General features: G+C 37.9%; 2 protein-coding genes across 8 annotated transcripts; one reads left to right on the top strand and one right to left on the bottom strand.

The window, feature by feature from the left end:
- The first annotated feature begins 583 nt into the window (after positions 1-583).
- On the top strand, positions 584-17,797 carry Mettl5 (methyltransferase 5, N6-adenosine). Of its 5 annotated transcripts, XM_020156767.2 has the most exons (7): positions 584-994; positions 2,933-3,047; positions 3,635-3,816; positions 4,698-4,780; positions 15,514-15,565; positions 17,274-17,323; positions 17,699-17,797. In XM_020156767.2, the coding sequence occupies exons 1-7, from the start codon at positions 886-888 to the stop codon at positions 17,735-17,737; spliced, it is 630 nt and encodes a 209-aa protein (XP_020012356.1). In that variant the 5' UTR covers positions 584-885; the 3' UTR covers positions 17,738-17,797. The 5 variants fall into 5 exon arrangements, with proteins under 5 accessions (XP_020012356.1, XP_020012357.1, XP_020012355.1 ...); XM_020156768.2 differs by lacking the exon at positions 17,699-17,797 and having other exon boundaries at positions 584-777; positions 17,274-17,579; XM_020156766.2 differs by lacking the exon at positions 17,699-17,797 and having other exon boundaries at positions 17,274-17,579.
- On the bottom strand, positions 16,156-27,262 carry Ssb (small RNA binding exonuclease protection factor La). 3 transcript variants are annotated; one of them, XM_074071064.1, is made up of 12 exons: positions 27,104-27,262; positions 25,407-25,478; positions 22,875-22,978; positions 22,525-22,699; positions 21,796-21,903; positions 21,598-21,698; positions 19,626-19,697; positions 19,277-19,319; positions 19,022-19,162; positions 18,464-18,650; positions 18,213-18,335; positions 16,156-17,886 (listed from the first exon to the last, which is right to left on the bottom strand). In XM_074071064.1, the coding sequence occupies exons 2-12, from the start codon at positions 25,467-25,469 to the stop codon at positions 17,798-17,800; spliced, it is 1,206 nt and encodes a 401-aa protein (XP_073927165.1). In that variant the 5' UTR covers positions 25,470-25,478; positions 27,104-27,262; the 3' UTR covers positions 16,156-17,797. The 3 variants fall into 3 exon arrangements, with proteins under 3 accessions (XP_073927165.1, XP_020012354.1, XP_073927166.1); XM_020156765.2 differs by having other exon boundaries at positions 27,077-27,237; XM_074071065.1 differs by lacking the exon at positions 18,213-18,335.
- Between the last annotated feature and the right edge of the window lie 481 nt (positions 27,263-27,743).

Here is a 27,743-nt window from a genome sequence, read left to right as displayed (position 1 = left end):
TCAGCCCTTATCACTCTTCTTCAATTAATCACACTTTGGAACTGTTCACATTTACTGTTTCCACTTCTAAGCTTCCATCCTCTGCCCAATCCACTAAACCTGGTTTCTGCTCCCCCTTCAGGAAGCCAGACCTCTTTGTCGCATTTGACCCCAGCACCTTATTCCTTCATTTAAACCCTGGTTAGCCTCTCTTTGGGCTTCTCGGACGTCAAACCTTCTCCGCCCAAGCCCTCCCACCGCCCCTCCCCCGGGACAGTTGAGGTGACAAAAGTGACCCAAAAAAGAGGGAAAAAAAGTTACAATAAAGTGGGGCGTCGAATGGAGAAGGCGGCAAAGGTGGGTGTGAATCGCATTTTAAGAGGGGACTTGGAAGAAAAGAGTCACAGTGTGACTTTCGCCCTCACTTTTCATCCTCTGTCACGCATCACTTTCGCGCTCCTTCTTTCCTAATCCTTTGCAAAAAAGCTAGAGTTTCCTGACACCAGCAAGTGCCGAGGGCCGGCCCACGTAGCCGGCGGAACCCGGGCGTCGGACACAGGTTGCAGCTCGGCGGCGGCGGAAGCGTGCGCGCGTGCGTGGCGGAACTTCCGGCGCCGGGCCGAAATGCCTGATGCCTCCGGAGGTGTGGAAACATTGCTCTGGGCATCTCGTCGCGGTTCCAGCATGCGCGGCTGCAGTGCCAGTCCCCTCTAAGGCGGTGTGGGATTCCCGGAAGGCGGGGCGAGGCCGTTGTCCCCGCATCTTCTGCTCCGGCCTGCAGTGCTGAAAAGGAGCTAGGTGGGGACTAGGAGGGGACTAGAAGGAAAGACTGGGTTGCGTGAGGTTTTCCTGCACAACCTTGGTGGTTAAGCTTCGTAATCCCACACTTTGAAAAAGAAAAAAATAATGAAGAAACTAAAGCTTAAGGAGCTAGAGAGTCGCCTGCAACAAGTGGACGGATTCGAAAAGCCCAAGCTACTTCTAGAGCAGTATCCGACCCAGCCGCACATCGCAGGTAGGGCGGCTGGCTCGCCGTGCCTTGGGCTGCCGGGGTGAGTCCTGACCCCTCCCGGAGGGAAGTAACCTTGGTTTGAATACAAAGAACGTCCACATCCCTCCCTGAGATCAGGTGTCACGTTAGAAGCAACCTTCCACACCTCAACACACACCCTTGCTTTACTGTTTGGTTTTCTGCGAACCCCTTAACACGATCGGATCCCATTTCAGTCTGTTTCCCTCATCACACAACAAATTCTGGAAGGCCAAGGCTTTTTAGTCTGGTTCACACCCTAATTCCCAGTGTCTGCCAGAGTTGCTCGTTCTATTTTAGGAGCTCAGCTTACATTTGCTAAATAAGGATCGATTTCCTACTCGCAGCAAATTGCCAGGACAAGGATTTCTGTATTATCTCTAGAAATCGGACTACCAGAGTTGGTAGTGGAAGGACTGAACTTAACAGAACCAGAGTATATGCTTGTGTAAAAATGAGGATACATTTCAAGGTTAACACATGATCCTTTGCTCGATGCCAGAGATTGACAGAGTATGAGAGGATGGGAAGATCCACTCATAGTTAATAAATGTATTACCAAAGTCATTGGGAAGCATTAGCAAAATTGATTTGCTGGAAGTGCCTGCAAGGCACCATTTCCAAAATAGTTGTTTCTCAGCTACCAATGAAAATCATGGAGAATATGTATATGCATACTGCACTTAAAGATATTGTCATAATTCCAACCAAAGATTTGCACAAAACTACTATATCTAGGTTAGGCCAATTTTCTCAAATAATGACTTCCTACAGTCTTCTGTCTTCAGAGTTTTGAGGTGGAATCCAATTTTTGTAAAACTAAATATTAGTTGTTTCACAGTGGTTTGTAACATGCACATGGATGTGCTCTTTTTTGAGATACCAGCTTCAAAATTTCTAATGCCTTTAGCAATAATAAAAACAGGGGTTAAAAAAAAAAAACAGGAGTCAGTCTGAGATGTCCTTGTAATTGTGTTTTTAATCAAACCTCTGTTTCCTCAGACATGAGTGATGGCCAGCAGCCCTTGCTAAGTTCAGATATGCACAAGGAGTTAGCACAGTGGTGTTATTCATACTTAACACAGTGTACGTAAGAGACTTGTGTTTGAAAATTCTCATCTCAGCAGCTTCTGCCCTCATTTGTTCTGTTATCAGGTCTTATTTGTAGATTGTGCCTGTCTGTAAATAATGAATATGGGTCTAATGGCTATAGTGTGTAGGACCTTAGGAGACCTGTGTTCTGGTGACAAACTTGTTGCAAAAAAGTTCTGGGCCTTTTTTTTTTTTGCACAGCATTTGGGTTTGAACTCAGAGCCTCCCACTTGATAGGCAGGTGCTCTGCCACTTGAACCATTAGCCAGCCTGACTGGGCCCTTTTAATACCAGTGCTTGTTTGATATTAGTGGTTCCTAGACTTGCAGACTTCACAGATCAGTAAAATTTCAAAAGTTTTGGAGACTGATGCAGGGTTACCAAATTTATATTTTGACAAGGAAGGATATATTTAAAACCTATGTACTCTTACTATTCTGTCATTAAAATAGTTCGTCACCAAAGAAAAACTATATATAGTTGTGTGTGTATGTATGTATGTATGTATGTAGAGCAATGTTTTGAACAGGCTGAGGATAAAACCATCTTGACTTTATTTTTCTCATTTTACTTGAGAGACTGGTCAGAGTTTTGTTATTCTGGGTATAATCACCAGAGACAGGTTTTGGGAAACCATCGGTGTATGTTATCCTCTTTCATGGTGCCTCTTATTACGTACTAAATTGTCACACCTTAACCATTTTTAAATAATCTGTAACACCATTTGGGAGAGGACTAAAGTGATACAAATCATTTTAGAGTTACTTGCACAAATTGGATTTTAGTTATGATCTTGCTACTTATTCTTTAATTTTTTTTTTATCTTTTCAGCATGTATGCTTTATACAATCCATAACACATATGATGACATTGAAGATAAAGTAGTTGCAGATCTAGGATGTGGTTGTGGAGTACTCAGCATCGGAACTGCAATGTTAGGAGCTGGGTAGGTGATCCAGATTATCTTATTCAGATATGGGGTGCTTTAAGAAGTATAAATATGCCGGGTACCAGTGGCTCATGCCTATAATCCTAGCTACTTAGGAGGCAGAGAACAGGAGGATCACAGTTTGAAGCCAGTTCAGGCAAATAGTTTGCAAGACCTTATCTCAAAAAAAATACATCATAAAAATGGGCTGGTGGGGTGGCTCAAGGTGTAGGCCCTGAGTTCAAACCCCAGTACCAAAAAAAAAAAAAAATGTATAAATAGGGTCAACTGAATTATATTCATAGAACTCCACAGGATGAGATAAGGGAGCAATAATATGATACTGAGTATATTTTGAGTAGGCAGAAGATCTATCTATATGTACATGTATATTATTTAGAAAAAAAAATGGTAGCAACAGTCCTTTTTATACAAACCTGAGTTTCCAAACCTTAACAGGTTGGGATATCATGCTACTGCAAAGTAACACTATTGAAAAGTAACACTCCCATTTTGTCAGTTGGATTAAAAGATATATGGTAAAATAGCTACTTTTGTCTTGTGACATGGAAGCTCTAAGTTGTCACTCTGTTTTGTATTTGAAGGTTATGTGTTGGATTTGACATAGATGAAGATGCCTTGGAAGTATTTCATAGGAATGTGGAAGAGTTTGAATTAACAAATGTTGATATGGTTCAGTGTGATGTGTGTTCATTAGCTAACAGAATGTCCAAGTCGTTTGATACAGTAATTATGAACCCTCCCTTTGGCACCAAAAATAATAAAGGTTAGTAACAAGAATCAGGTATACTGCTGGATTTATAGAAAAGCAAATTTTATCTTTTTTATTTATTTTCTTTGGACAGTAGTAGGGTTTGAACTCAGGGCTTTGAGGTTACTAGGCTCTATCACTTGAGCTATACCTCCAGCCCAAACAACCAAATTTTAAAAATCATTTTATCATTGAGTGGGTTAAGCAAGTTTATTCCGGTTTATTAAATAAAGCAATCTTTCTCATCTTTATAGTTATTACAGGTTAAATTTGAACCTGCTTAGTATTTGATTATAAAATTGGATTTTGCAATCTTGTTTTCATAAATTTCTATTAACAGTCTGTCATTTATGACTGAGTGATTTGGCTGACCCTGATTAGGAAATCTGTAAAGGACTTTATACTTTCATGGGCTTGGGGAGGGGAAGAGAAAGAATCCAAGGGGGTTGAACTTAGGACTTCACACATGCTAAGCACATACTCTACATTGAGCCGCTAAAACATGTTGTTTAATGCCTTACCATATCTGAGGTTTCAGAACGTTCTCATCAGTAAGTGACTCACTATGGTTATTAATTTTGTTTGTACTGTGGGCAAGGAGTAAGACGTCCATAAGAAGAAAAAACATGTCCTACCATTACTCTCCATGTTCCCTTCTCCGCATTTTTGAAGTAATAACGTGGAATATGTTAGCCTCATTTCTTAACCAAAACAGTGTAATTCAGCTTTATTCTACCTATCTTAACAAAATATTTTGGTATTTTATTTATCTGTACCTTGAGAATGGAGAAATAACTTGAAGCAGCTGTTTTGGAGTTTGGAAAAAAATGCTATTTAATCTACTATTTTGAAAAGTACATGATGCAAATAGAAGCTTTGTTTTTTACTCTTCACAGGGACAGATATGGCTTTTGTAAAGACTGCTTTGGAAATGGCAAGAACAGCAGTATATTCTTTACACAAATCTTCAACGAGAGAAGTAAGTTCAAATCATAGTACTGTCAATTCATTTTTAAATTTGTGAGTGTTCTAAGGATTTGCTATGAATGCTAACTACTATAATGTCTATTTCTCCTAACTTTTTTGACATCTAGTACTAAGAAACTTAATTTTCCCTTTGGCTAGCATCTATGATTAGCTTTTCCCAGCCAACATGAGTGTGGGACTGTAGTTCAGGAATACAGCAATCAGTCTAATGAGAATTACAAAATGCTGTGGTTTGCCTGGGTAAGTCATGCTTGATTAATGCCTTTTGTCATCGTGCCACTATACAGCTCGTGTGCATAAGAGAGGCACTAAGGTCTATTTTTTAAAAACACTGAGCCTAAAGCAAAACAGATCTGACTTCACAAACCACCTATCCTATTATTCTTTTTGCCAGCATATAACACATAGGGGTGTGTAAGATGTATTCCAGGACAATTGGGGGTAGGGGAAATACTTTTTTTAAATGTAAGTATAATACAGTGATTGAGAAAACACTGGAGCTGGCAGTAATGGCTCAAGCCTATAATCTCAGCTACTCCAGAGGCAGAGATTGGGAGGATCACTGTTCGAGGCCAGTCCAGGCAAAAAGTTAGCGAGACCCCATCTCAGCAAAAAAGCCAGGCATGGTAGTATGCGCCTGTGATCGTAGCTTCATGGGAGACCTAAGTAAGAGGACCAAGGTCTAGGCCAATCTGAGCAAAAAGTACAAGACCCTACCTGAAAAAAATAACTTAAGGCAAAAAAAGGCTTGGGGGAATGACTCAACTGGTACTTTGTCAGCAAGTGCAAAACCCTGAGTTCAAACCTTTTTACTACCAAAAACAAAAACAAAACCACCAAACCAAACAGACTTGAATCAGATATAACCTCTGCTGTATTTCAGCTATTTTATCTTGGTCAAGGCACTTAAACTTCACTTCCCTTTACTATCCTTAGTGTAAAGAACTAGAGTGCCTTACTATACCTCAAACAGTTTTGAGAATTAAATGATTTAATATTCATAAAGCACTTAGTGTGTCATGTCTAATTGCCTATGTATTAGCTATTATTACTTTAAGTCATACATCTATTAAGAGGTTTTAAAGTGCTTTTTTTTTTTTTTTTTTTTTTTTAGGAAAAACATTATATTCACACCTGATTGACACCAGGTTTCCCCCAGTCTTCACTAGTGTACCTTTTCTTTTGCTGATCTGGCTCCCTTTTGCTGCAATAAATCACAGCCAGAAGTATGACCATATGCTGGGTCTTGTGAGGTTTCCAAGTGAATTATCAAAACTGAGGGTGCCTTGGGTACCATAACATAAGCTTTTTAGATACAAAATATGTACTGGTGTTTACTTTCATATCATGTTACTGGTATATTCTTTTGGTTTGATTTTATACCCCTTACAGGGTTATTAGAATACCATATACCTAGAATTATTTGTACCTGAGTTCCTATATACCGTTCATGAACTATGGCAACACAGTGAAACATTGCCAACCTGGGAAGCTCAGTAGTGACTCAGTGCATGTGGTTTTTATTGAGCACTGATCATAAGCATTCCCTCTTTCTGACATACACAAAATTCCATATTCAATAGAAAGACAGATGTTCAGCATATATAGTTTAGAAACAGTGGCCACTCATTAATTAAGGAGGTAGAAAATGGAAACCCTCCCAATTAAAAAAAAAGTTTCCATGCTCTAGCTAAGGGCCAAATTTGGAAATAGGCACTAGGAATTATAAGCAGTTGGATTTCTGTGAACTCTTTCCTGTAAAACTTGGCATAACATTAATTTTATATAATTCATACAGTTCATGCAGTAAAACTGCCAGAAAAAAAGAAAAGGTCCAACTATGCAGTATATCTAGTTAACTGTATTTGAATAACTCCATCTTAGCTCTTTGGCATTGCCATGTCTTATCACTAGGAGGCAGCATTCGTTAGCATTGCCTCGGCAGGCTTCATGGTGGAATTTTTTAGTGAATATTTCATTAAGTTCTTTTTTCACTTAGTGCAGAGATATTAGATATTGTGTATACTGGGAAGGGGGTATGAGAAATGAACTTCTAATATTAAGACAGTCCCTATTTTATACTTTAGCCATACACTGCTTTAGGCTTGATTTTAAGTATTTTATTTAACCAGTAACAATGTCAATGAACTTCACCCCAGACCCTTTAAATAGACTTTTTTAAAAAAGTGCCTGACTTTCTATTCATAATATATATGCTTTTGATACAAAGCAACTGATATAAATATTTAGGTTAAAAAATAAGTGTATACTGGTAGATATGCCAATAATCCATGACTCAAAGTTGGTAACTTTTTATCTCATGCCACACTGTTGAGAATGTAGTTCTTGGCTCATAGTTAGGCTTGACAAAGAACCCAAGCCTGTCACTGTTTTTTGAGTTTATTACAAGATTACCCCATTTGTTCTTTCACACCTCTAACGGAACAAACCATACCCTATTATATAGCCTTAGGTCAGTGTCACTAGCCATAGAGCTGAGGATAGCAAAGAAATGTCATGATTTTCATACATTTATCAAAATATCTTAAGAGTCAATCAAATTATAATATTGCTTGCAACAGAGTCCGTATACTTATGCAGAAGTCCTAGATTTTCTTTTTTTTAACAGTACCTGGGTTTGAACTCAGGGCCTATACCTTGAGCCACTCCACCAGCCATTTTTCGTGAAGGGTTTTTTCTAGATAAGGTCTCATGAACTATTTGCCTGGGCTGTCTTCAAACCAGGATCCTCCTGAGTAGCTAGGATTATAGGCATAAACCACCGGCACCCAGTTCTAGATATTTTAAATAGGAAGAAAATATGCCCAGAACTGGGATTAAGTTTAGGAAACCCCACAAGCACAAACATAGCCATATTACTTATAACACTGGAATCATCTGAACCTAAAATATTGGGAAAATGTAAGAAGACTACCAACATGGACAAAATGTTGGCATCTCTATCATCTCCAGAAAATTATGCATATGTAATTTATTTAGAGGATTTTGGTCAACTTTTTTCATTTTGGTTGATTTGGGAATGTTTTTTGTATATACACACGCACACATTTTATATACATGTAAAATTTATATCTATATATACAGATTTTTTATATATATAAAACAAATATATGTTTTAAATGAAGCAATTTAAAATAGGAAATTAGTAACTAAAAATTCTTTGTGAGGGCTGGCAGAGTGGCTCAAGAGATGAATGCCTGCCTAGCAAGTATGAAGTTGAGTTCAAACCCCAATACTGGCCCCAATAAAAAGCTAACTAGGTAAAATAAATACAAATTCTTTGTGAAGTGATTTAAGTTTTTAGACCTATAAAGAGCTAACATAGATGCCAAGATGACAACTAGAGGGAGGAATCAGAAAGTGTGCTTCCTAAACTCTTGGAGAGACGCTGGAGGTACACCTGGCAGGAAAAACCACCAGTAAGAGGCAAAAACTCTGATACCTCCACACCCCCAGCCCACGCACAGCGTCCCCAGTCCACCTTAAACAGACAAACCAGGAGGGCTCCCGTGCTGCCAGATGCTAGTTCCTAACCTTCTTGGGAGACCACCAGGAGAGCAAATATGTGGCATGTGGTACTTACTCCCTGGGACAAATCAGCATACCCCCTGGATAGACTGACCCCTGCCAAGGGAAAAAAGAAAAAAGTAATAATAATAAGCAGCTGAAAAAAAAAAAAGACACATAGCAAAGAGGGCAGGGAACCCTGAGCTCTGGAGAGTGGAGGAGGGGCACTCCTTCACACAAACTGTAAATAAACAAGCCAGCCCGAGAAGGCAGGACTGGCGGTCCCTGCCCAGCAACCTTGGAGAGGAGAAAGCTTGTAACAGCCATGGTCATGTGGAAAGCACCACCAGAGGGGGGCAGGGGCACTTCCCCACTCGAACTGTAAATAAACAAGCTGGAGAAGGTGGGTGTGGCACCACCTCCCCCAGTGTGCTTGCAGAGGGGAAGGTGTCCAATAGCAGCTACAGTGTGGAACGCTCAACCAGAGAGTGGTGGAGGGGCACCTGCCCATTCAAACACTAAATAAAAAAGGACTGCAATTGCAACAGGCAGGTAGGGCTGTATATTGGAGAAAACAAAAGGGGCATAAGGCCAGAATTCTAAATAAACAAAGCCTATGGGGGGGGGGGGCTAGGTGAGTGTAAAGCTTATTCCTGAGATCTGCAATAAATAAAGCCTGCAGCAGCAGTTGGCTGACAGGTGGCAGGTGAGCCACAGCCTCAGATAGACATTCAAAAAGCTGTCTCCAGACTCCTTTTTTTTTTTTTTTTCCTCTCATGAGATGATGACAGAACTACTACTCAAACACCAACAACAGGAGTGGATGCTGAAGAACTAACACCAAAACTATTTGAGCCTGAAACTATTGCATTTGAACTTGGGAAATTTTTTTTTTAATCCTCTGTCTCTCTAATACCTGATTAGCTCACTGTAGATTAGTACACTATCTCTCCCTGTTTATTTCTTCAGCTCTGTTTTTTGTTTTGTTTTGTTTTGTTCCCTTTTTCTTTACCTTCTTTGCTTTCCCTCTCCTCTCACCCTTCCATTCTAGATATCATTATTGTTACTATTACAAGCTAGACAATACTGAATTACACACAGTACAGGGACAGTAACAGTAGCAAGGGGAATGATGGGAAGATGGAAAAAACGGAAACCATTTTCCCCCCAATAATAAATTAGTACAGGAACCAGGGGGAAATGAAGAAAACAGATGCCCAGATCAAGACTCCAACAAAATGAAGATAAACTATGCCAATGAACCCAATGAAGCCCACAGAACATCCTGAAAGAAGAAATCATACAAGTAATCAATGAGAATTTTATAGAGATGATACTGGATATGGTCAACCAAAATGTGCAGGAGACACTCAAGAAATTCCACGACAAAAATATAGAATTTGAGAAAGCAGAAGAACAAATAAACTATAGAAGCACTGTGTAAACACCAAAGTGAAACAAAGAACACAATAAATAAAGAGATAAACTTAGGATAAAAACAGACAAGGATAAAAACAGACAATATTAAAGAGGAAGAGACTCAGGATATGGAAAACCTCAGAAAAAAGAATGAAACAAATGCAAAACAAAATGGAACCAATCCAGCAGACTAGAACAAGCAGAAGACAGAATCTCAGAACTCAAAGATGAAATGGTAATTAAAGGAAAAACCAAAGAACTATTAGTTAAAGAACTCAAGACCTGTGAAAAGAAAATACAAGAACTTACTCCATCAAAAGACCAAACCTGAGAATCATGGGCACTGAAGAAGGAGAAGAGGTGCAAGCAAAAGGAATGGATAATGGAGTAAACAAAAAAATAACAGAAAATTTCCCAAATCTAGAGAAAACTATGCCCTTACAGGTACAGGAGGCCACAAGAACACCAAACAGATCTGACCAAAATAGAACGACCCCATGACATATTATCATTAAAACAACAAGTACAGAGATAGTGAAAGAATATTCAAGGCTGTAAGAGAAAAAACAAATGACATACAAAGGTAAACCCATCAAAATCACAGCAGACTTCTCAACAGAAACATTAAAAGCAAGAAGAGCTTGGGGTGAGGTCTTCCTGGCACTGAATGAAAATAACTTCAACCCTAGGATACTCTACCCAGCAAAACTATCATTCAAAATAGATGGAGCAATAAGTCTTCCATGATAAGCAGAATATGTTACCACAAAGCCATCACTACAAAAGATTCTTCAAGGGATTCTGCACACAGAAAGTGAAACCCAACATAACCATGAAAGGGCAGGCAGTACCAAACTACAGGAAAAGAAACAGAAGAAAGTAGAGAGTAACATCAATTTAGCTACACACAATCAAACCCTCAAACAATTAAGACCAATAAATGACAGGAATCACCACATACCTATCAATACTAACACTTAATGTTAACGGATATAACTACCCCATCAAAAGGCACCATTTGACAAACTGGATTAAAAAGGAAGATCCAACAATTTCTTGCTTACAGGAGACCCATCTCATTGACAGAAATAAGCATAGGCTTAGAATGAAAGGCTGGAAGAAGATTTACCAAGCCAATGGCCCCAAAAAACAGGCAGGAGTAACAATACTAACCTAGGACAAAGTAGACTTCAAACCTACATTGATCATATGAGATAAAGAAGGGCATTCCATACTAATAAAAGGGGAAATAGACCAAAAGGAAATAACAATTATCAACCTATATACACCCAATGTCAACACACCCAGTTTCATCAAGCATACCCTGAAGGACTTAAAAGTATATATTAACTCCAACACAGTGGTAGTAGGAGACTTTAACACCCCACTATCATCAATAGGTAGGTCATCCAAACAAAAAAAAAATCAATAAAGAAATCCTAGATCTAAAACATACCATAGATCAAATGGACCTAGTTGATGTCTACAGAACATTTCATCCAACTTCTACACAATATACATTTTTCTTAGCAGCCTGCGGAACCTTCTCCAAAGAAGATCATATCCTAGGGCACAAAGCAAGCCTCAGCAAATATAAGAAAATAGAAATTATACCATGCATTCTCTCTGATCACAATGCAATAAAACTAGAACTCAACAACAAAAGTAAAGACAAAAAACATGCAAACAGCTGGAAAATGAACAACTCATTGCTTAATGTACAATGGGTCATTGATGAAATAAAAGAGGAAATTAAAAGGTTCCTGGAAGTCAATGAAAATGAAAACACAACCTACCGGAACCTATGGGACACAGCAAAGGCAGTCCTGAGAGGAAAGTTTATAGCCATGAGTGCATATATTAAAAAGACTGAAAGATCCCAAATCAGTGATCTAATGATAGATTTCAAACTCCGAGAAAAACAAGAATAAGCAAATGCCAAAACAAATAGGAGAGAAATAATAAAAATAAGAGCTGAAATCAATGAAATAGAAACCAAAAAAAAAAAAAACCATACAAAGAATTAATGAAACAAAAAGTTGTTTCTTTGAAAAATAAACAAGATCAATAGACCCCTTGCAAACCTGACTAAAATGAGGAGAGAAAAAACCCAAATCAGTAAAATCAGGAATGCAAAAGGGGAGATAACAACAAACACCATGGAAGTCCAGGATATCATCAGAGACTATTTTGAGAACCTATATTCAAATAAATTTGAAAATCTTGAAGAAATGGACAGATTTCTAGATACTTATGATCATCCAAAACTGAACCAAGAGGACATTAATCATCTGAATAGATCTATAACACAAAATGAAATTGAAGCAGCAATCAAGAGTTCCCAAAAAAGAAAAGTCCAGGACCTGATGGATTCTCTGCTGAATTCTATTAGCAAATAGAATCCTTTAAAGAAGAACTAATACCAACCCTCCTTAAACTGTTCCACGAAATAGAAAGGGAAAGAAAACTGCCTAGCACATTTTATGAAGCAAGTATTGCACTTATCCCAAAACCAGGCAAAGACACCTCTAAAAAGAGAACTATAGGCCAATCCCCTTAATGAACACTGATGCAAAAATACTCAATAAAATAATGGCAAACCAAATTCAACAACACATCAAAAAGATCATTAACCACGACCAAGTAGGCTTCATCCCAGGAATGCAGAGGTGGGTCAACATACAAAAAACAATGAATGTAATACACCACATTAACAGAAGCAAAGACAAAAACCACTTGATCATCTCAATAGATGCAGAAAAAGCCTTTGATAATATCCAACACCATCTCATGATAAAAGCTCTAAGAAAACTAGGAATAGAAGGAAAGTACCTCAACGTTTTAAAAGCTATATATGAGAAACCTACAACCAGCATTATACTTATTGGTGAAAACCTGAAACCATTCTCTCTAAAATCAGGACCAAGACAAGGATGCCCACTATCCCCACTCCTATTCAACACAGTACTGGAATTCCTAGCCAGAGCAATTAGGCAACAAGAAGGAATAAAAGGAATACAAATAGGTAAAGAAATAGTCAAAGTATCCCTATTTGCAGACTACATGATCCTATACCTTAAAGACCCAAAACACTCTACTCAAAAGCTCCTCAACACCATCAACAGCTATAGCAAGGTAGTAGGATATAAAATCAACATAGAAAAATTATTAGTATTTCTATACACTAATAATGAACTTAGAAAGAATATATGGAAACAATTCCATTTACAATAGCCTCAAAAAAAAATCAAATACCTAGGAGTAAACATAACAAAGGATGTGAAAGACCTCTACAAGGAAAACTATAAACTCCTGAAGAAAGATTGAGGAAGACTATAGAAAGTGGAGAGATCTCCCATGCTCATGGATTGGTAGAATCAACATAGTAAAAATGGTTAAAAGCAATTTACGTGTTTAATGCAATTCCCATCAAAATCCCAATGACATTCATCTAAGAGATTGAAAAATGTATTTGGAAACACAAGAGGCCACGAATAGCCAAGGCAATACTCAGCAAAAAGAACAACGCTGGAGGTATCATGATACTCAACTTCAAACTATATACAAAGCAATAGCAATAAACACAGCATGGCAGAAAAACAGACATGAAGACCAGTGGAACAGAACAGAGTATCCAGATATGAAGCCACACAACTATAACCAACTTGTCTTTGACAAAGGAGCTAAAAATATACGATGGAGAAAAGACAGCCTCTTCAACAAAAACTGCTGAGAAAACTGGTTAGCAGTCTGCACAAAACTGAAAGTAGATCCATGTTTATCACCCTATTCCAGTATTAACTCAAAATGGATCAAGGATCTTAATATCAGAGCCCAAACTCTAAGGTTGGTACAGGAAAGAGTAGGAAATACTTTGGAACTAATAGATATAGGCAAGGACTTTCTCAGTGGAACCCCAGCAGCTCAGCAACTAAGAGATAGCATAGACAAATGGGATTTCATAAAACTAAAAAGCTTCTGCTCAACAAAAAAAATGGTCTCTAAACTGAACAGACCACCCACAGAGTGGGAGAAAATATTTGCCAGCTATATATCAGACAAAGGACTGATAACCAGAATTTATAGGGAACTCAAAAAACTAAACTCACAAAATTAATGAACCAGAAAGAAATGGGTAAGTGAACTAAACAACTTTCTCAAAAGGAATTCAAATGGCCAAAAAACACATGAAAAAATGCTCACCATCTCTAGCCATTAAGGAAATGCAGATCAAAACCACACTAAGATTCCACTTCACCCCTGTTAGAATAGTCATCATTAGAAACACCAGCAACAGGTGTTGGCAAGGATGTGGGAAAAAAGGAACACTTATACACTGCTGGTAGGAATGCAAACTAGTACAACCACTGTGGAAAAACACTTGGAGGCTTCTTAAAAATCTAAACATAGATCTACCATATGATCCAGCAATACCACTCTTGGGGATACACCCAAAAGACTGTGACACAGGTTACTCCAGAGGCACTTGCACAGCCATGTTTATTGCAGCGCTATTCCAAGTTATGGAAACAGCCAAGATCCTCCACTATTGATGAATGTATTAAGAAAATGTGGTATATCTATACACAATGGAATTTTACTCAGCCATGAAGAAGAATGAAATCTTATCATTTGCAGGTAAATGGATGGAACTGGAGAACATTATCCGGAGCGAGGTTAGCCAGGCCCAGAAGACCAAAAATCATATGTTCTCCCTCATATGCAGACTTTAGATCAAGGGCAAATACAACAAGGGGATTGGACTTTGATCACATGATGAGGCGAGAGCACACAAGGGAGGTATGAGGATAGGCAAGAAACCCAAAAAAAAAGGAAAAAAAAGCATTTGATGTCTTCAATGCAAAGGAACTAATGCAGAAACTTTAAAGTGACAGAGGCCAATAGGAGAAGGGGACCAGGAACTAGAGAAAAGGTTAGTTCGAGAAGAATTAATTTAGAATGTAACACAGATATACAGGAAAGCAATTCGAGTAAACTCCCTGTATAGCTATTCTTATGTCAACTAGCAAAAACACTTGGTCCTTCCTATTATTGCTTATACTCTCTCTTCAACAAAATTAGAGATAAGGGCAAAATAGTTTCTGCTTGGTAGGGAGGGGGTGGGAGGGAGAGGGGGGACTGGCAGAGAAATGACCCAAACATTGTGTGCACATATGAATAAAAGAAAAAAAAAAACTAACATTATTTGGTGCTATATGTGGCAGTATAGTTGAAAACATTTTTCATAGTCTACAACAATCTGATAAAATTAACTTCATTTAGCAGATGAGGAAACTGAGGCACAGAATGAGTGATTTGCCCAGGGTTACATATATAGCTAGATCTGCAGTTCAAATGCAAGCAGTCAAGCTGCAGAGAGGGTCCTCTTAACTATGTTGTTCTGTCACAGAATTGTCTGTGGACATAGATCTCTGCTAAACAGTTCCCAGGAAGGTAACTAGTAGTATGTGTTAATGAATTTATTCTGCAGAAACTTTACATTATATATTTTGGTGGATTTCTGAAAGGTTTTTATCACTTTAACTGTGTAAAATTTGGGTTTCATCAGTAACTTAATTTCTGATTTTTAAAACAGTGGTCATCTAATTGAAATTCCTCAAATTTTTATTTTTTATTTTTTTATTTTTCCTTTCAATCTTACATTGTAAGTCACTTTCTCAGGAAAAATTATTTGAAAACTTAATCTCAAGTATTAGTAAAAGGCAGTTTTAAAAAATAATAAAAATCAACTAATATGAAAATGTTATCTGTGTTTAGCATATTCAAAAGAAAGCTGCAGAATGGAAAATCAAGATAGACATTATTGCAGGTAAGATAAATCTCAACCTTAATTGTCCAAAAGCATCAGTAGGCATTTACTCAACCAAAAATTTTTATACAGGCATTGAAAAAAATACTATAGAATGTTTTTCAGTGTGGTAAAATGTGCATGAGTGGTGGTGGATGGAAAATGCTGTAAAATGCAGGGGAAACACTGATCAAGGTTTGCCCAAATCTGTCCCAATTTAGGCATTTTACTGAAAATTTGTAGTAGTACTAAGGTATTTGGTTACTACACGGTTATATGTATTATTCCAGTGAGTTAAAAACATGGGCTTCAAACATGTGTTGTGGCATATGCCTATAATCTTGCTTAGTCAAAAGAATTGGAGGCCAGCTAGCACAAAAATGATGGTAACACCCCGTCTCAAAAAATAAAGACAAAAGGGTAGGAGCATAGCTCAAGTGATAAAGAGTGCTGCCTAGCACTTCCAAGGGCATGGTTTGAAATTCACTCATGGAAAATGCCACCAGTTTATGCATTAACCTTTCCATTTCAGTTTTCTAATTGCCTGTTGAATCAAAACACATCTTTTTCCTTTTTGGTGGGAGATAGAAAAAAATGCACACTGTAAGCAATCATGTTTGATACATTTTTTACTAAACTGAATAATATTCACAAACATCACAACAGGAAAAACAAAACTAGAGGCTGACTATAATCCAAACAATTTTGAAAAGCCTAAAATAAAAATGTCATGAGAGAACACTTTTTTACATAATAAACTTATCATGAATTGGCCCCATGGTATTAAAACATCTAGATATATTACTGTTCATAATTATCAATGGGATATTTAAAAGACCTGCTGATTTTCTGTTATATTCATTATTGTCATTCCTGTGCAGTTTAAGGTATTACAGTGTGCAGTATGGAGCACTTTAGAATAGTCCCAACAGTAACCAAACCAGAACTCTGGTATACTCTACATGTGGTCTTCAGACCATTCATTAGCAGGGACATTCCTGGAAGCTTGTTAACAGGGCAGGGGATGCAGCTCCATGCTAGAGCACTTGATTCCTAGCACTGCAAAACAGTAACAGTAAGAATTACGGAAAGAGTGGGGAGAGCATTAAAAAAACTAGAAATACCTTAATAAAATGAATTGGACCTGGAAGCTTGTTAAAAATAGGGACTTACAGGCTCCACCAAGACCTATTGATTCACAATCCACATCTCAACAAGATCCCAGGTGATTTGATTGCACATTAAAATACCAGAGTTGTGACCTATAGGGTTAGAATTTATTCTGCAAAATATGAAGGATAGGTAGATGACTGCCTCCTTCTAAAATCATTCCATAGCATTATTTAGAAGGAAAGAATATGAAAAAATGGGTTTTCATTTTAGAGCTTAGTAGAAAAATAATTAGGGACTTTACTATTACTAAAATCTAGACAAGACAATTTTGAGATAAGCATGGTTATTATGAAATTAAGCCATCTGTACATTACTAGGAAATTAAAAATAGAAAAGTCCTATCATTTTTGTAGGATATATTTTTTTTCCACTCCTAAAAACTCTTCCCATAACTTCAAATTTTATTATAAATGGCAAACAACAGAAATGCCATTTAGTACTTGGAAAAGTTAAAGTGACAGGTCTAAAATGTTAGGCCTACCAGCATTCAGTACTTTCTTAAAGGGTGGTAAATGTTTGGAAATAACTTTACTGTTAGGTGGTTTTTGTTTTACAGAGCTTCGATATGACCTGCCAGCATTATACAACTTTCATAAAAAGAAATCAGTAAGTCTCTTGATTCTGGCCTGTGTACATTCAGTATTGAAAAGCTTTGCAGTATGTAGTTATTTCCACTGTTTCAATTTGCCTGGGTAAACAGAAAGCCAGCCTAAGAGATTAATCATCTTGGGTTGGGTCCATACTCAACAGCCAATACTCTAGTTGAAGTTTTTTCGCAAATGTTTTAGGGGCACAAAAATGAAAAAAAAAAAAAAAGCTTTTTACTGTTTTTATACAGTGTATATTTATAAGTTTGTACTAATACGCTCTCATATTCATATTTGAATCATCTGAGCACAAACAGAATTATGCACTTAAAAAAATTCTCGTTTGGATAACAACAAAAAAGACAAATAACCAAAAAATCTTCATTTTTTACAGGTGGACATTGAAGTGGACCTAATTCGTTTTTCTTTTTAAAAGCCTCCAAAGAAAAAGCAGCTTAAAACCTAGGATGAATAAAAAAATTTGTTTACTAAACTACTGGTCTCCAGCACCATTTTCTGTTTTCTGTTGTTTTGAGGCAGGTCCTTCTCTGTCTGTTCCTTTTCTTGCTCTTTTCACTGGTCCTGTACAAAAAAAAAAAAAAAAATTTTTTTGTTGAATATAAGCACTGCTGTATTTAGTAGGGGGCACAATTATTAATAATTAAAAGAATTAGCCAACAACTTCCCTACACCAACGGGAAAGGCTTCTCCTTTGGCACAGACCTGATAGCTACAGTCATCTTCCAAATATCCTGTACCACCCATTTGTAAAACAGCCTAAGTCATAACAATCCAAGAATGTCATTTATAAAGGTGAAAAACCACATTCCTGTTCTCTCTGTTAAGTAATTTCTCAGGAAAGTATAAATTTCTTATGAAACTACCAAAGCACTCAGAAAAAAACTTACCAGCTCCACCCTTCTCATCATCACTATCAAATTTGGTTTTCTTGCCTTGAAACTGTACTTTTCCTCTAGCAGACCCAGGCTGGGCAGGCTTATTCCCCTTTCCTTTTCCTTTAAATTTGCGACCTGGAGTCATAATTAAGAACTTAGAAAATATTTTAAATATGTTGTCAACATTTTTGAAAACTAAAATTTTTATTCTATCAAATGAGGTAAAATAACCAAACTATTAAAGAAAAATCAGAATAAATGACCTTTTGATTTCCATTTGTTTAGGGACTCTTGTTGATCTTCTATGATTTTTTTCAATGCTTTTTTTTCCGCCTCTCCTTCGAGTACTTTCCAAGTCACTTTTTTGTTCCTTAATTGTAAGTTACCATTATTTGCATCTTTGGCTTTATCCAGTGCTTCCTTGGCTTTTTCTTTGAATAGAATTATTCCCTACACATCAAAGAGAAAAAATTAAAGTCATATCCTTAAATTTGTAGTCCAACAGTTAATTTTCCCTGTTCAAAGTAGTTTTTCCTATCTGGCAAAGTATCATTATTAGTTTCAATTAATTTTACTGAACAATAGAAAAGGAATACTACAAAAGTAAATCAGCCACCAATGCCAACAGTTATTTATCATATAAATCAGAAAATACTAGCCATCACATCAAGAACAGGACTAACAAAATGAAAAGTAAATCATAAAACAGAAACTATTATAAGCAACACAACTAAAATTGCTTTCTACTAATTTTATCTTCTAAAAAAGAAACTTTTATGGGCTTTTAAGCTGATTGCTAAAGAATATGAATGTTTCCAAACCTCTTTTGCTCCTCTGACAAAGTCTATCCACTTTATTTCACCATGATTTGAGAAAAGGATGTGTAAATCTTCTCTACAGGTCTGGTCATCTAAGTCACCTGAAAATTTCAGCAAGCATCCAATCTTTTCTTCTAGCGATTTCTATGAAAATACACAAAGATAATCACAAAGTTTCTTAAAAACAACCACATATCAGAAGTTTAGCTGTTCTAACTTCAATTATGTATGTATTAGATATCAGTACTACATACTTACCATTTCAGCATTTCCAATCAATTTTTGTTTTTCTTCTTGTTCTCTACAAATAAATATAGTTATGTTTATTTATACTTAACTGTATGAGAAAATTAAATCCTAATAACCTTGACCATTACCACTAAACTACTCAATAACCACAGCTAGTCCTTAGATTTTCTGATCTAATGCTATACTACAAACTAATGCCCTCCAGATTATCAAGACAGCTTAAACTCAGTATTTCACAACCAATACACAGACCAGTTACTATTCACTTCACAGCTCATCATCTTTTCCCACAACCACTAATTCTAACTTGTCAAAGTTTTAAGAAATTCAAATGTCACAATTAGTTCAACATACTTACTGTTTAGCTTTTAATTTAGCTTCCACTTTGTTTTGCTTTCTTTCTTCATTTTTCTTTGCAAAGTAATCTTCCCTAAAGAACACAAAATACAAAGGCTAATGTTGTAAAGAGAAAATTATTTTGAATGAGGGCTGGCAGAGTGGCCCAAGTGGTAAAGCGCCTGCCTATCAAGTGTGAGGCCCTGAATTCAAATACCAACACAGCCAAAAAAAAAAAAATTATTTTGAATAATTTAGGACATGACATATCAAGGACTTACACACACATTCTGTACATCTGTTGTGAGACAAGGTGTTACTACGTAGCCCAGGATGGTCTTGAACTTGAGGTCCTCTGCCTGAGTTTTGGGGGTGCTGGGAATACAGGCATATGCCAATTTGCCCAGCTCTATCACACACATTTTACACATTTTCTCTCTTTTTTTTTTTTTGGTGGTACTGGGGCTTAAACTCAGGGCCTTCACTTTGAGCCACTCCACCAGCCCTATTTTTGTGAAGAGTTTTTTGAGACAGGGTCTCGCCAACTATTTGCCTCGGCTGGCTTCAAACCGTGATCCTCCTGATCTCTGCCTCCTGGGTAGCTAGGATTGCAGGCATGAGGCACTGGTGCCAGCCAATTATATATATTTTCTATAAAAATGATCATCTAAAAATTCAAAATACGTCAAAGAAGTTACTTTTTTGTTTGAACACATGTACAAAGACAAAATGCACATGCCATAAAACTTACCCTTTAAAAATGTACCTAATTGTTTTTAGTAGTATATCCAGAGCTGTACAACTATCACTGTAAGTTGTAGAACATTTTCATGACTCCTACAAAAAGCCTGTACTCATGAACAGTCTCACGCTGGCTTTCATCTATCATTCATGTATAGAAAAAAAAGTCAAACTCAAGCAAGCACTTTAATGTTTCATAGTTTTCTATAACGTTAATTTCACAAAAGGAGAAAAATTCTAAGCTCCCTAACACTCAATAACAGTATTATAAAAATCACATGAAAAAATAATTTTCGAGTTGGGCATTGTAGCAAACACCCTGTAATCATAGTTACTTAGGAGGTGGAGATCAGGAAGATCACAGCTAGATTCCCTCTCAATCAACAAATGAGGCATGGTGGTGCATGCAGGAAGCACAGGTAAGAGGACTGTGGTCTGAGACTGGCTGTGGGCAAAAATATGGGGTTCTATCTGAAACAATACCTAAAAGAAAAAAATAGTAATAATTTTAGAAGCCTGGCATGGTGGCACATCTGTAATCCCCACCACTCAGGAAACTAAGGCATGAGGATCTCAAGTTCCAGGTCAACAGCAAGACCCTTTCCAACACAAACACACAAAATTCAGTATTTAATGCTGATAACACTATTCATCATCACAGTGCATCTCCAAGGGCTATATAATCAAAGACAGGGTACTATGGCCCTGTAACTTCATCATGAAAATTCCCAGTTCTTTTTTGTTGTTGAGACAGGGTCTCACTAAATAGCTCAGGCTAGCATTAAACTTGACATCCTCCTGCCTCGGCATTCCAAGTGCTGAGACTCCAAGAGGACAGGACTACGAGGTGTGCATCACCCACCTAGCTCATGGTCACTTTTAAGACATACAAGAATGTGATCTAAATCAATACTTTGTACTACATTAAAATATATGCCTATGTTAGACGGTTTAATCTACGAAAGACAAAATGGTGACTTATTCTCCATACAAAAAGCCCAAATTTTAGTACACAAAGTACTAAAACAATTTTTCTTACTAGTTATTAATAGTGAAAAGGTAGTACTAAACACTTTCTTTTTCTCCTCAAAGTCTAGTACAGTTTCCACTGAACATTTTTCAGGCATTTCTCAAAGGTTGCCTAAGGATACAAAAAATGCCAGCCTTAAAAGGGATGTTATCCCATGCACCTTACCCCTGTGTTAATTCCAAATAACTAAGTGGCCAGAATAAACATCAGCAAAAAGACTTACTTAAAAAGTATTAGCAGATCTGTGTTTTTGTATTTCTGGCCAGGGGTCTCCACAAACTTCTTAGCAGATTCAATGCTATCAAACACAGCAAATATTGATCCCTATAAAAAAGGAGGAAAAGATTTTTTTCTTTAAAAAAAAAAAAAAGGTATGTTCTATATATAACTAGAAGCAGCCTATATCATCATACAATCATACCTTAAATGCTTTGTGCAATGTTCTTCTCATCTGAATATTTAGTACTTGACCTTTAACTTCTAGCCATTCCTTTATGTCATCAAGGGTTGCATCAGTTGGAAAGCCTTTCTGTAAATAGTGAGATGTGTAGAATTAATGACTTCTTTAGTAAACAGTTCCTCAGAAATTCTAATTTATTCTGTCTTGAAATGAAGCCTCAATACACGTATCTATTCCTCTCTCATAAACATTTAACAGCCTTATTCTGAAGTGCAATAAAAGTGACTCTTCTGAGATTTGGTTCAAAATTATTCAGCTGGAACAAAGATAAAAACATTATTTACAGCTGGGCGATAGTGGCTCACACCTATAATCCTAGCTACTTGGGAGGCTGAGATTAGGAGGATTGAGGTTCGAGGCTAGCCTTTGCAAATGGTTCATGAGACCCCCATCTCCAAAATAACCAAAGCAAAATGGAATGGAGGTGTGGCTCAAGCAGCAGAGTGCCTGCCTAGCAAGCTGGAGGCCCCAAGTTCAAACCCCAGTCCCACAAAAAATAAACCTCACAACAGCTCAAGTAAGTAGAAAATATCATCTACATTTATAAATATACAGCTTACAGAGGTTAAGAACACTGCACAGGACATACAGTAGGTAGGGATACTGATTCCTTAGCTCTTACCCTTATCACTCCATATATTTTCTTTCTAAGTAAATGTAAGATACTCAATACATTAAAGACCCACTTACAATATAAACAGATCTGTTTTTCACATCATTTTTGTACTCATCAGTCACTTCAGGGAGGGGTTTGCTTGGTGATCTTCTGATTTTAGTTTTATCTTCACTGATTTCCATGAGTTTTGCTTTAGATTTGCTCAGTGCTTCCACAATTACATTAAAGTCTGTTGTTAGGCGGTTTAATCTAAGGAGTATATACATAGGAATGTTGTAAGACTTAATAGTGGTACTCATTATTTACATAAAATGTAAGTGACTTTTAAAAGGCTTTTGGGATGGGAGTGTAACTCAATGGCAGAGTGCATGGTCAGGGTCCTGAATGCAATCCCCACAATGAAAATGAACATAAAAATTCTTACCTGTTGAATTTGATCATAATTTCCAAAGGTACCCATCCTTCATCCAATTTGATCTGTTCTTTTAAAAATTTGTCCCGTGGCAAATTGAAGTCTCCAAAATAATACTGTGAGATAATTACAATATATTTCAGAGCATTATAAAATACTGAGTTCAACCCTGGAATTTTTTTAAACTGCCATTACCTTACCAAGTTCTGTTCTTTAAAAATGTTGTAATTTACAAGAGGCAAGAAACATTTTTCCTAAATACACTATAATTAAATAGACATAATACAAATGAACAAAAACATAAAACTAAAAATTGACTACAAAAATAGTATAATTAACAAATGTGTCACTAAAGTAGAAAACCTTAAAAATATTTATTATATGAAAAACATCCTGTTTCTAATCAGTATAGAAAGCATATTTTGAGGCCCTGGAGTCAATCCTCAAAAATCCTGCCAAAAATCTACAAGGATGACTATTAGAATGTCAAAGGTAGTATAAAAGGAAAAAGGCAAACACATTTGTTAAGATTCTCATAAATAAGGTGGAAGGAAAAAAAAATTAAAATGTACACAGAAAAATAGGTAAAGGACATTTAGAAATACAACAGAAAGCAATGAGACAATATTCTTCACCTAACTGGCTAAAAAATCTTTAAAAAAAAAAAAAGGGGAGGGGGGAATGTGGGGTTTGGGGATGTAGTTCAGTGGTAGAGCACTTGCCTAGCATGCATGAGGCAATGTGTTCGATCCTCAGTACTGCAATAAAGAAATAAGAATACCTCTGAAATGATAATGCAGGTAGTGATGTAAAAACCAAAATTTCTAAAAATGTACAGGCTCTTGAGTCAATGCATTCTTCCTAGGAATTTTATCTTAAATCAGGAAACCTGTTTACAAGATTTATATAAAGAATATTAACCACATAACTTAGTTTAAAAAAATTAAAAAGATCCTACATATTCAGGGGGATGGATAAAATATTGATGACACAAAACTTTATTACGTAAAAATGCATCTCATTTTTGATGGGGGAAGGAAAAAAATTATGCTAGTTACATACCACATTGGTGGTATGTTTGGAAAATCTCTATACCTTTGTACAATTTTGCTTTGAAACTAACACTGCTCTAAAAAAATAAGGCCTTTTTTTTTTTTAGAAATATTCTACTATTTGGAGCAAAATGTGAAAGGCTGTCTTTCTTTTTTTGCAGTATTGGTGTTTGAACTCAGGATCTCAAGCTTGCGAGGCAGGTGCTCTACCCCTGAACCACATCCTGCCCTTTTTTGCTGTATTTTTCAGACAGTCTTGCATTTTTGCCCAGCACTGGCCTTAGACATTGATCCCACATAGCTTCAATTACAGACAAGCCACTATGACTGTTTTATTTGTTGAAATGGGTCTCGCTAACTCTTTTGCCCAGGCTGGCCTCAAATTGCTATGCTCCTGACCACTGCCTTCAAGCAGCTGAGATTACATGTGTGCACCACCACGCCCAGCCTGGCTTTTTTTTTTTTTTTTTGGTGGAACTGGGGTTTGAACTCAAGGCCTTGCACTTGCAAAGCAGGCACTCTATTGCTTGAGCCACATCTCCAGTCCATTTTGTTCCAATTATTTTGGAAATGGGGTCTTGCAAACTATTAGGTCAGAATGGTCTTAAACCTGGATCCTCCCATTCTCAACCTCTCATGTAAGGAAGATTATAGGTGAGCCCCCGGTGCCCATCTCACAGCCTTGATTATCTCAAAAGGATGGGACTTCAGATGGGGCAGATTGTAGAGAGACATTATTAATCTTTTCTATATACATCTTTGAATTGTTCTAAGAATTAAAACACAGAATGGTCTGTCATGTTTTATGTTTTTTCCACATTTTTATTTAGGGAAATTTTCCCATGCAGCTATGGTTGATACCATTAAAGCTTCAACCTAAACATAATACCTAACAGGACTATGAAAATATATATTGTCAGTTCAAGGATCGGATCTAAAGTGTTATTTAACAGGGAAAGTGCCTGACCGTGAATTTCTGTTATCTTATAATGTGCCAGGCATTCTATTTTACATCTTATTAACTAATTTAATTTTCCAAACCACCTTTCTGAGATGGTACTACTGTTATCCCCATTTTACAGAGTAGGAGAACTGAAGTAAAAAATAGTTAAATGCTAGGCATAGTGGTACAGGCCGAGTCTGAGGCAGATTTCTCAAGTTAGAGGCCAACCAGTTTGGGCTGCACAGTGAGACCTTGCCAGACACAGACCCCATGGCTCAAGTGGAAGAGTGGCTGCCTAGCAAGCTCAAGGCCCTGAGTTCAAAGCCCAGTGGGGAGAGAGCAGGTTAAGTAATAACAGTCTTTAGTGTTTGTAGTGCTCGAGTTTCTAACTGTATACTGTATGTTCATCTAATTCTATGAATCAAAGAAAAGCCAAGTGTTTTAGTAGGTCCATATACTGAAAGGATATAAATGTTCTTTCTGTTGTTTGATGCCCCAAATTTCCTTTCAAGGAACTTGATTTTACAGTTTATAACACAAAAGTCGTACCTCGATTTGATGACAGATTTTGGTCTCCAGAACAGCCTTTTCATTATCACCATTTTCAGCCATCGTGGCTAGCTGCAGTTTTTCCCAAATTGGCAGAGAGAAGTTATTTTACTTTTTACATTAATACTCAAGAACAGAAAGAAAATGTTTGAAAATTATTAGTATGTCATTGCTTTCTTAAAAGCCAAACATTTCTTATTTTACAGGTTGTTTCCCTACTCAATTCTCAAATATCCCAACAATTGAAGAACTATCAACAACCTGCCTCCTCTTCTATAACAGAAAAATCACTTATCTTCATTTAATTGGTGAAGCAAGCTTCAGGGAAAAAAACCTGCTCAACCACTTCCAGTTTTAAACAGATATACAGTATACCCGTTGGTATATCACTATGGCTCTCAGCGCTATTCAGTGTGGGCTGTATTTCTTTTAAAATTACTTACAGCTGACTTACCAAAAGCTTATCAGCAGAGGTGAAAAAATTCCAAAAATTAAGGTTTTGGGGGTTAAGTTAACTATTGTACATTAAAGAATATATGCAAAATGAAAATTTGAGAACATGGACATGCTAAAACAACTTTAAACTGGGGTGGGGTGGGAGATGGGTCAAGTATGCCTACTAAGGCACTAATACATTGGTTAACTTTGTAGCTGACTTCCTGTTTCACAGCGTGATATTAGCAATGCAAGGAGAAAAAAGGACGCTGGGATGCTGATTTACTAGAACTCACAAACCAAGTCTTCTAACTTCAAATTACTTGTTTCCAGTGCTCTACTAAGCCACTCAGTCATCCTTATTGTACAAAAGTATGTAGGAAGAATTCGTGGCCAGCAGCACTAGCGATGAGTTATTGTTGGTGCACTTTCGGGAGGCATCGCTTGATACACTGAATTTGATATTTAACAGCCTGGATATCCACCGGAAGCTCCTGCAGTGGGGTTCTACACGGCACACCTTCCACTACAGAACCGACTTGGTTCTATGCATTGGTTTGCTTACCACCATGTAAAACCACAGGGTACCTTTACGCTTGCTTTATAAAGCAAGCAAATGACCTAGAAGAAATAGGTAGTCCTTGCAACACTTCTGCGGCCTACCCAATTTTGGAATCTTTTCATCAGGTACTTTGTCAGAGCGTATTAACTAGAAGTGAGACGTTACGTACGCTCCCACTTCACACAGAAGCAGCCTTGCTGGGAGTGAATGAAGGTCCTAAAGCCCAAAAAGTAATGCTGGGGTACACCTTCGGCCCCACCTTTGGCCTTCATTAAGTCCCCACAGGCTCCAGGAACCCTCTGGCATTTACCCCGCAGAGCTCTCCCGACACGGTGCAAAAAACATCTGCCTTCGGCGAGGCTGGAAAACGGTGGGGTTTAGAAACCCAAAGGGCGCAGTGGGGTTGTGAGCAGCTTATACCCAAAGACCCCGCCAGCGCCGCGTCCGACAGCAACACTGATCACTTGGGCCGAAGCCACGTGGGAGCCCCGGGGACCCGCATTCCTTGCAGAGGCCGAGTCCACCGCGGTCGCGCCCCGCGCCCCCTCGGCTCCCAGCCCAGCCCGCGGCCCACGCGGCGTTCGGCTGGAACGCGAGGGAGGCGACAAGCAGACGCGCTCCGCGGGAAGCAGCAAGAAGAGGAACGCGCCAAGCAAAGCAGACTCTTTTGTACCTTTTCATTAGCCTCGTAGAGGCTCACCTTTAAAGTCCAGTCTCCACAGACGCACCACAGGCTCAGTAACGACGACAGAAATGTCCCTACTTTCCTGCGCCGCCGGCTGGCCAAAAGCGCTCAAAGATGGGGACCGTCCCGGCAGCCCTTGCGGGCAGAGAGGGCGTGGCTACGGGCGCACTGGAGCCGACGTCGCGTTGTGCGCATGCGCCCTGGACGCGGGCTCCCACGACCCGCCGAGTCCCGCCCACAAGCCGAGGACATTGGCTTAAAATTTTCTGCAGGATGTTGGGGGATGGCTGGTAGTTGGGGTGAGGATAAACATTTGTTTTTGAATATTTCTAGATTGCTTTTGTATCCCACCCCTTCCTCTGGCTCTCCACTCCCTTTCTTCTGGCTCTCCACTCATATGAGGGATTGCTTTTTTTTTTCAAAAATTTTGTTTAAATATATATCTAAACTGTGTCGTGTCGGAGTACTTCTTACACACACACACACGATTTTTATTTTATTTTGGTTTTGGTTTTTGAGTCACGGTCTTATGAAGAATCCCATGCTGGGCTCTACCTCGCTATGCATCCCGGGCTGGCTTCAAACTCGCGAACCTCTTGCCTCCAGTCTCTACAGAGCTGGGATTAAGGATAAACAAGCGAAATCCTTTTTTTTT

Source organism: Castor canadensis, chromosome 4, assembly GCF_047511655.1.
Source record: "Castor canadensis chromosome 4, mCasCan1.hap1v2, whole genome shotgun sequence".
Classification (NCBI taxonomy): domain Eukaryota; kingdom Metazoa; phylum Chordata; class Mammalia; order Rodentia; family Castoridae; genus Castor; species Castor canadensis.
This window is presented reverse-complemented; position numbering and strand designations above follow the sequence as displayed.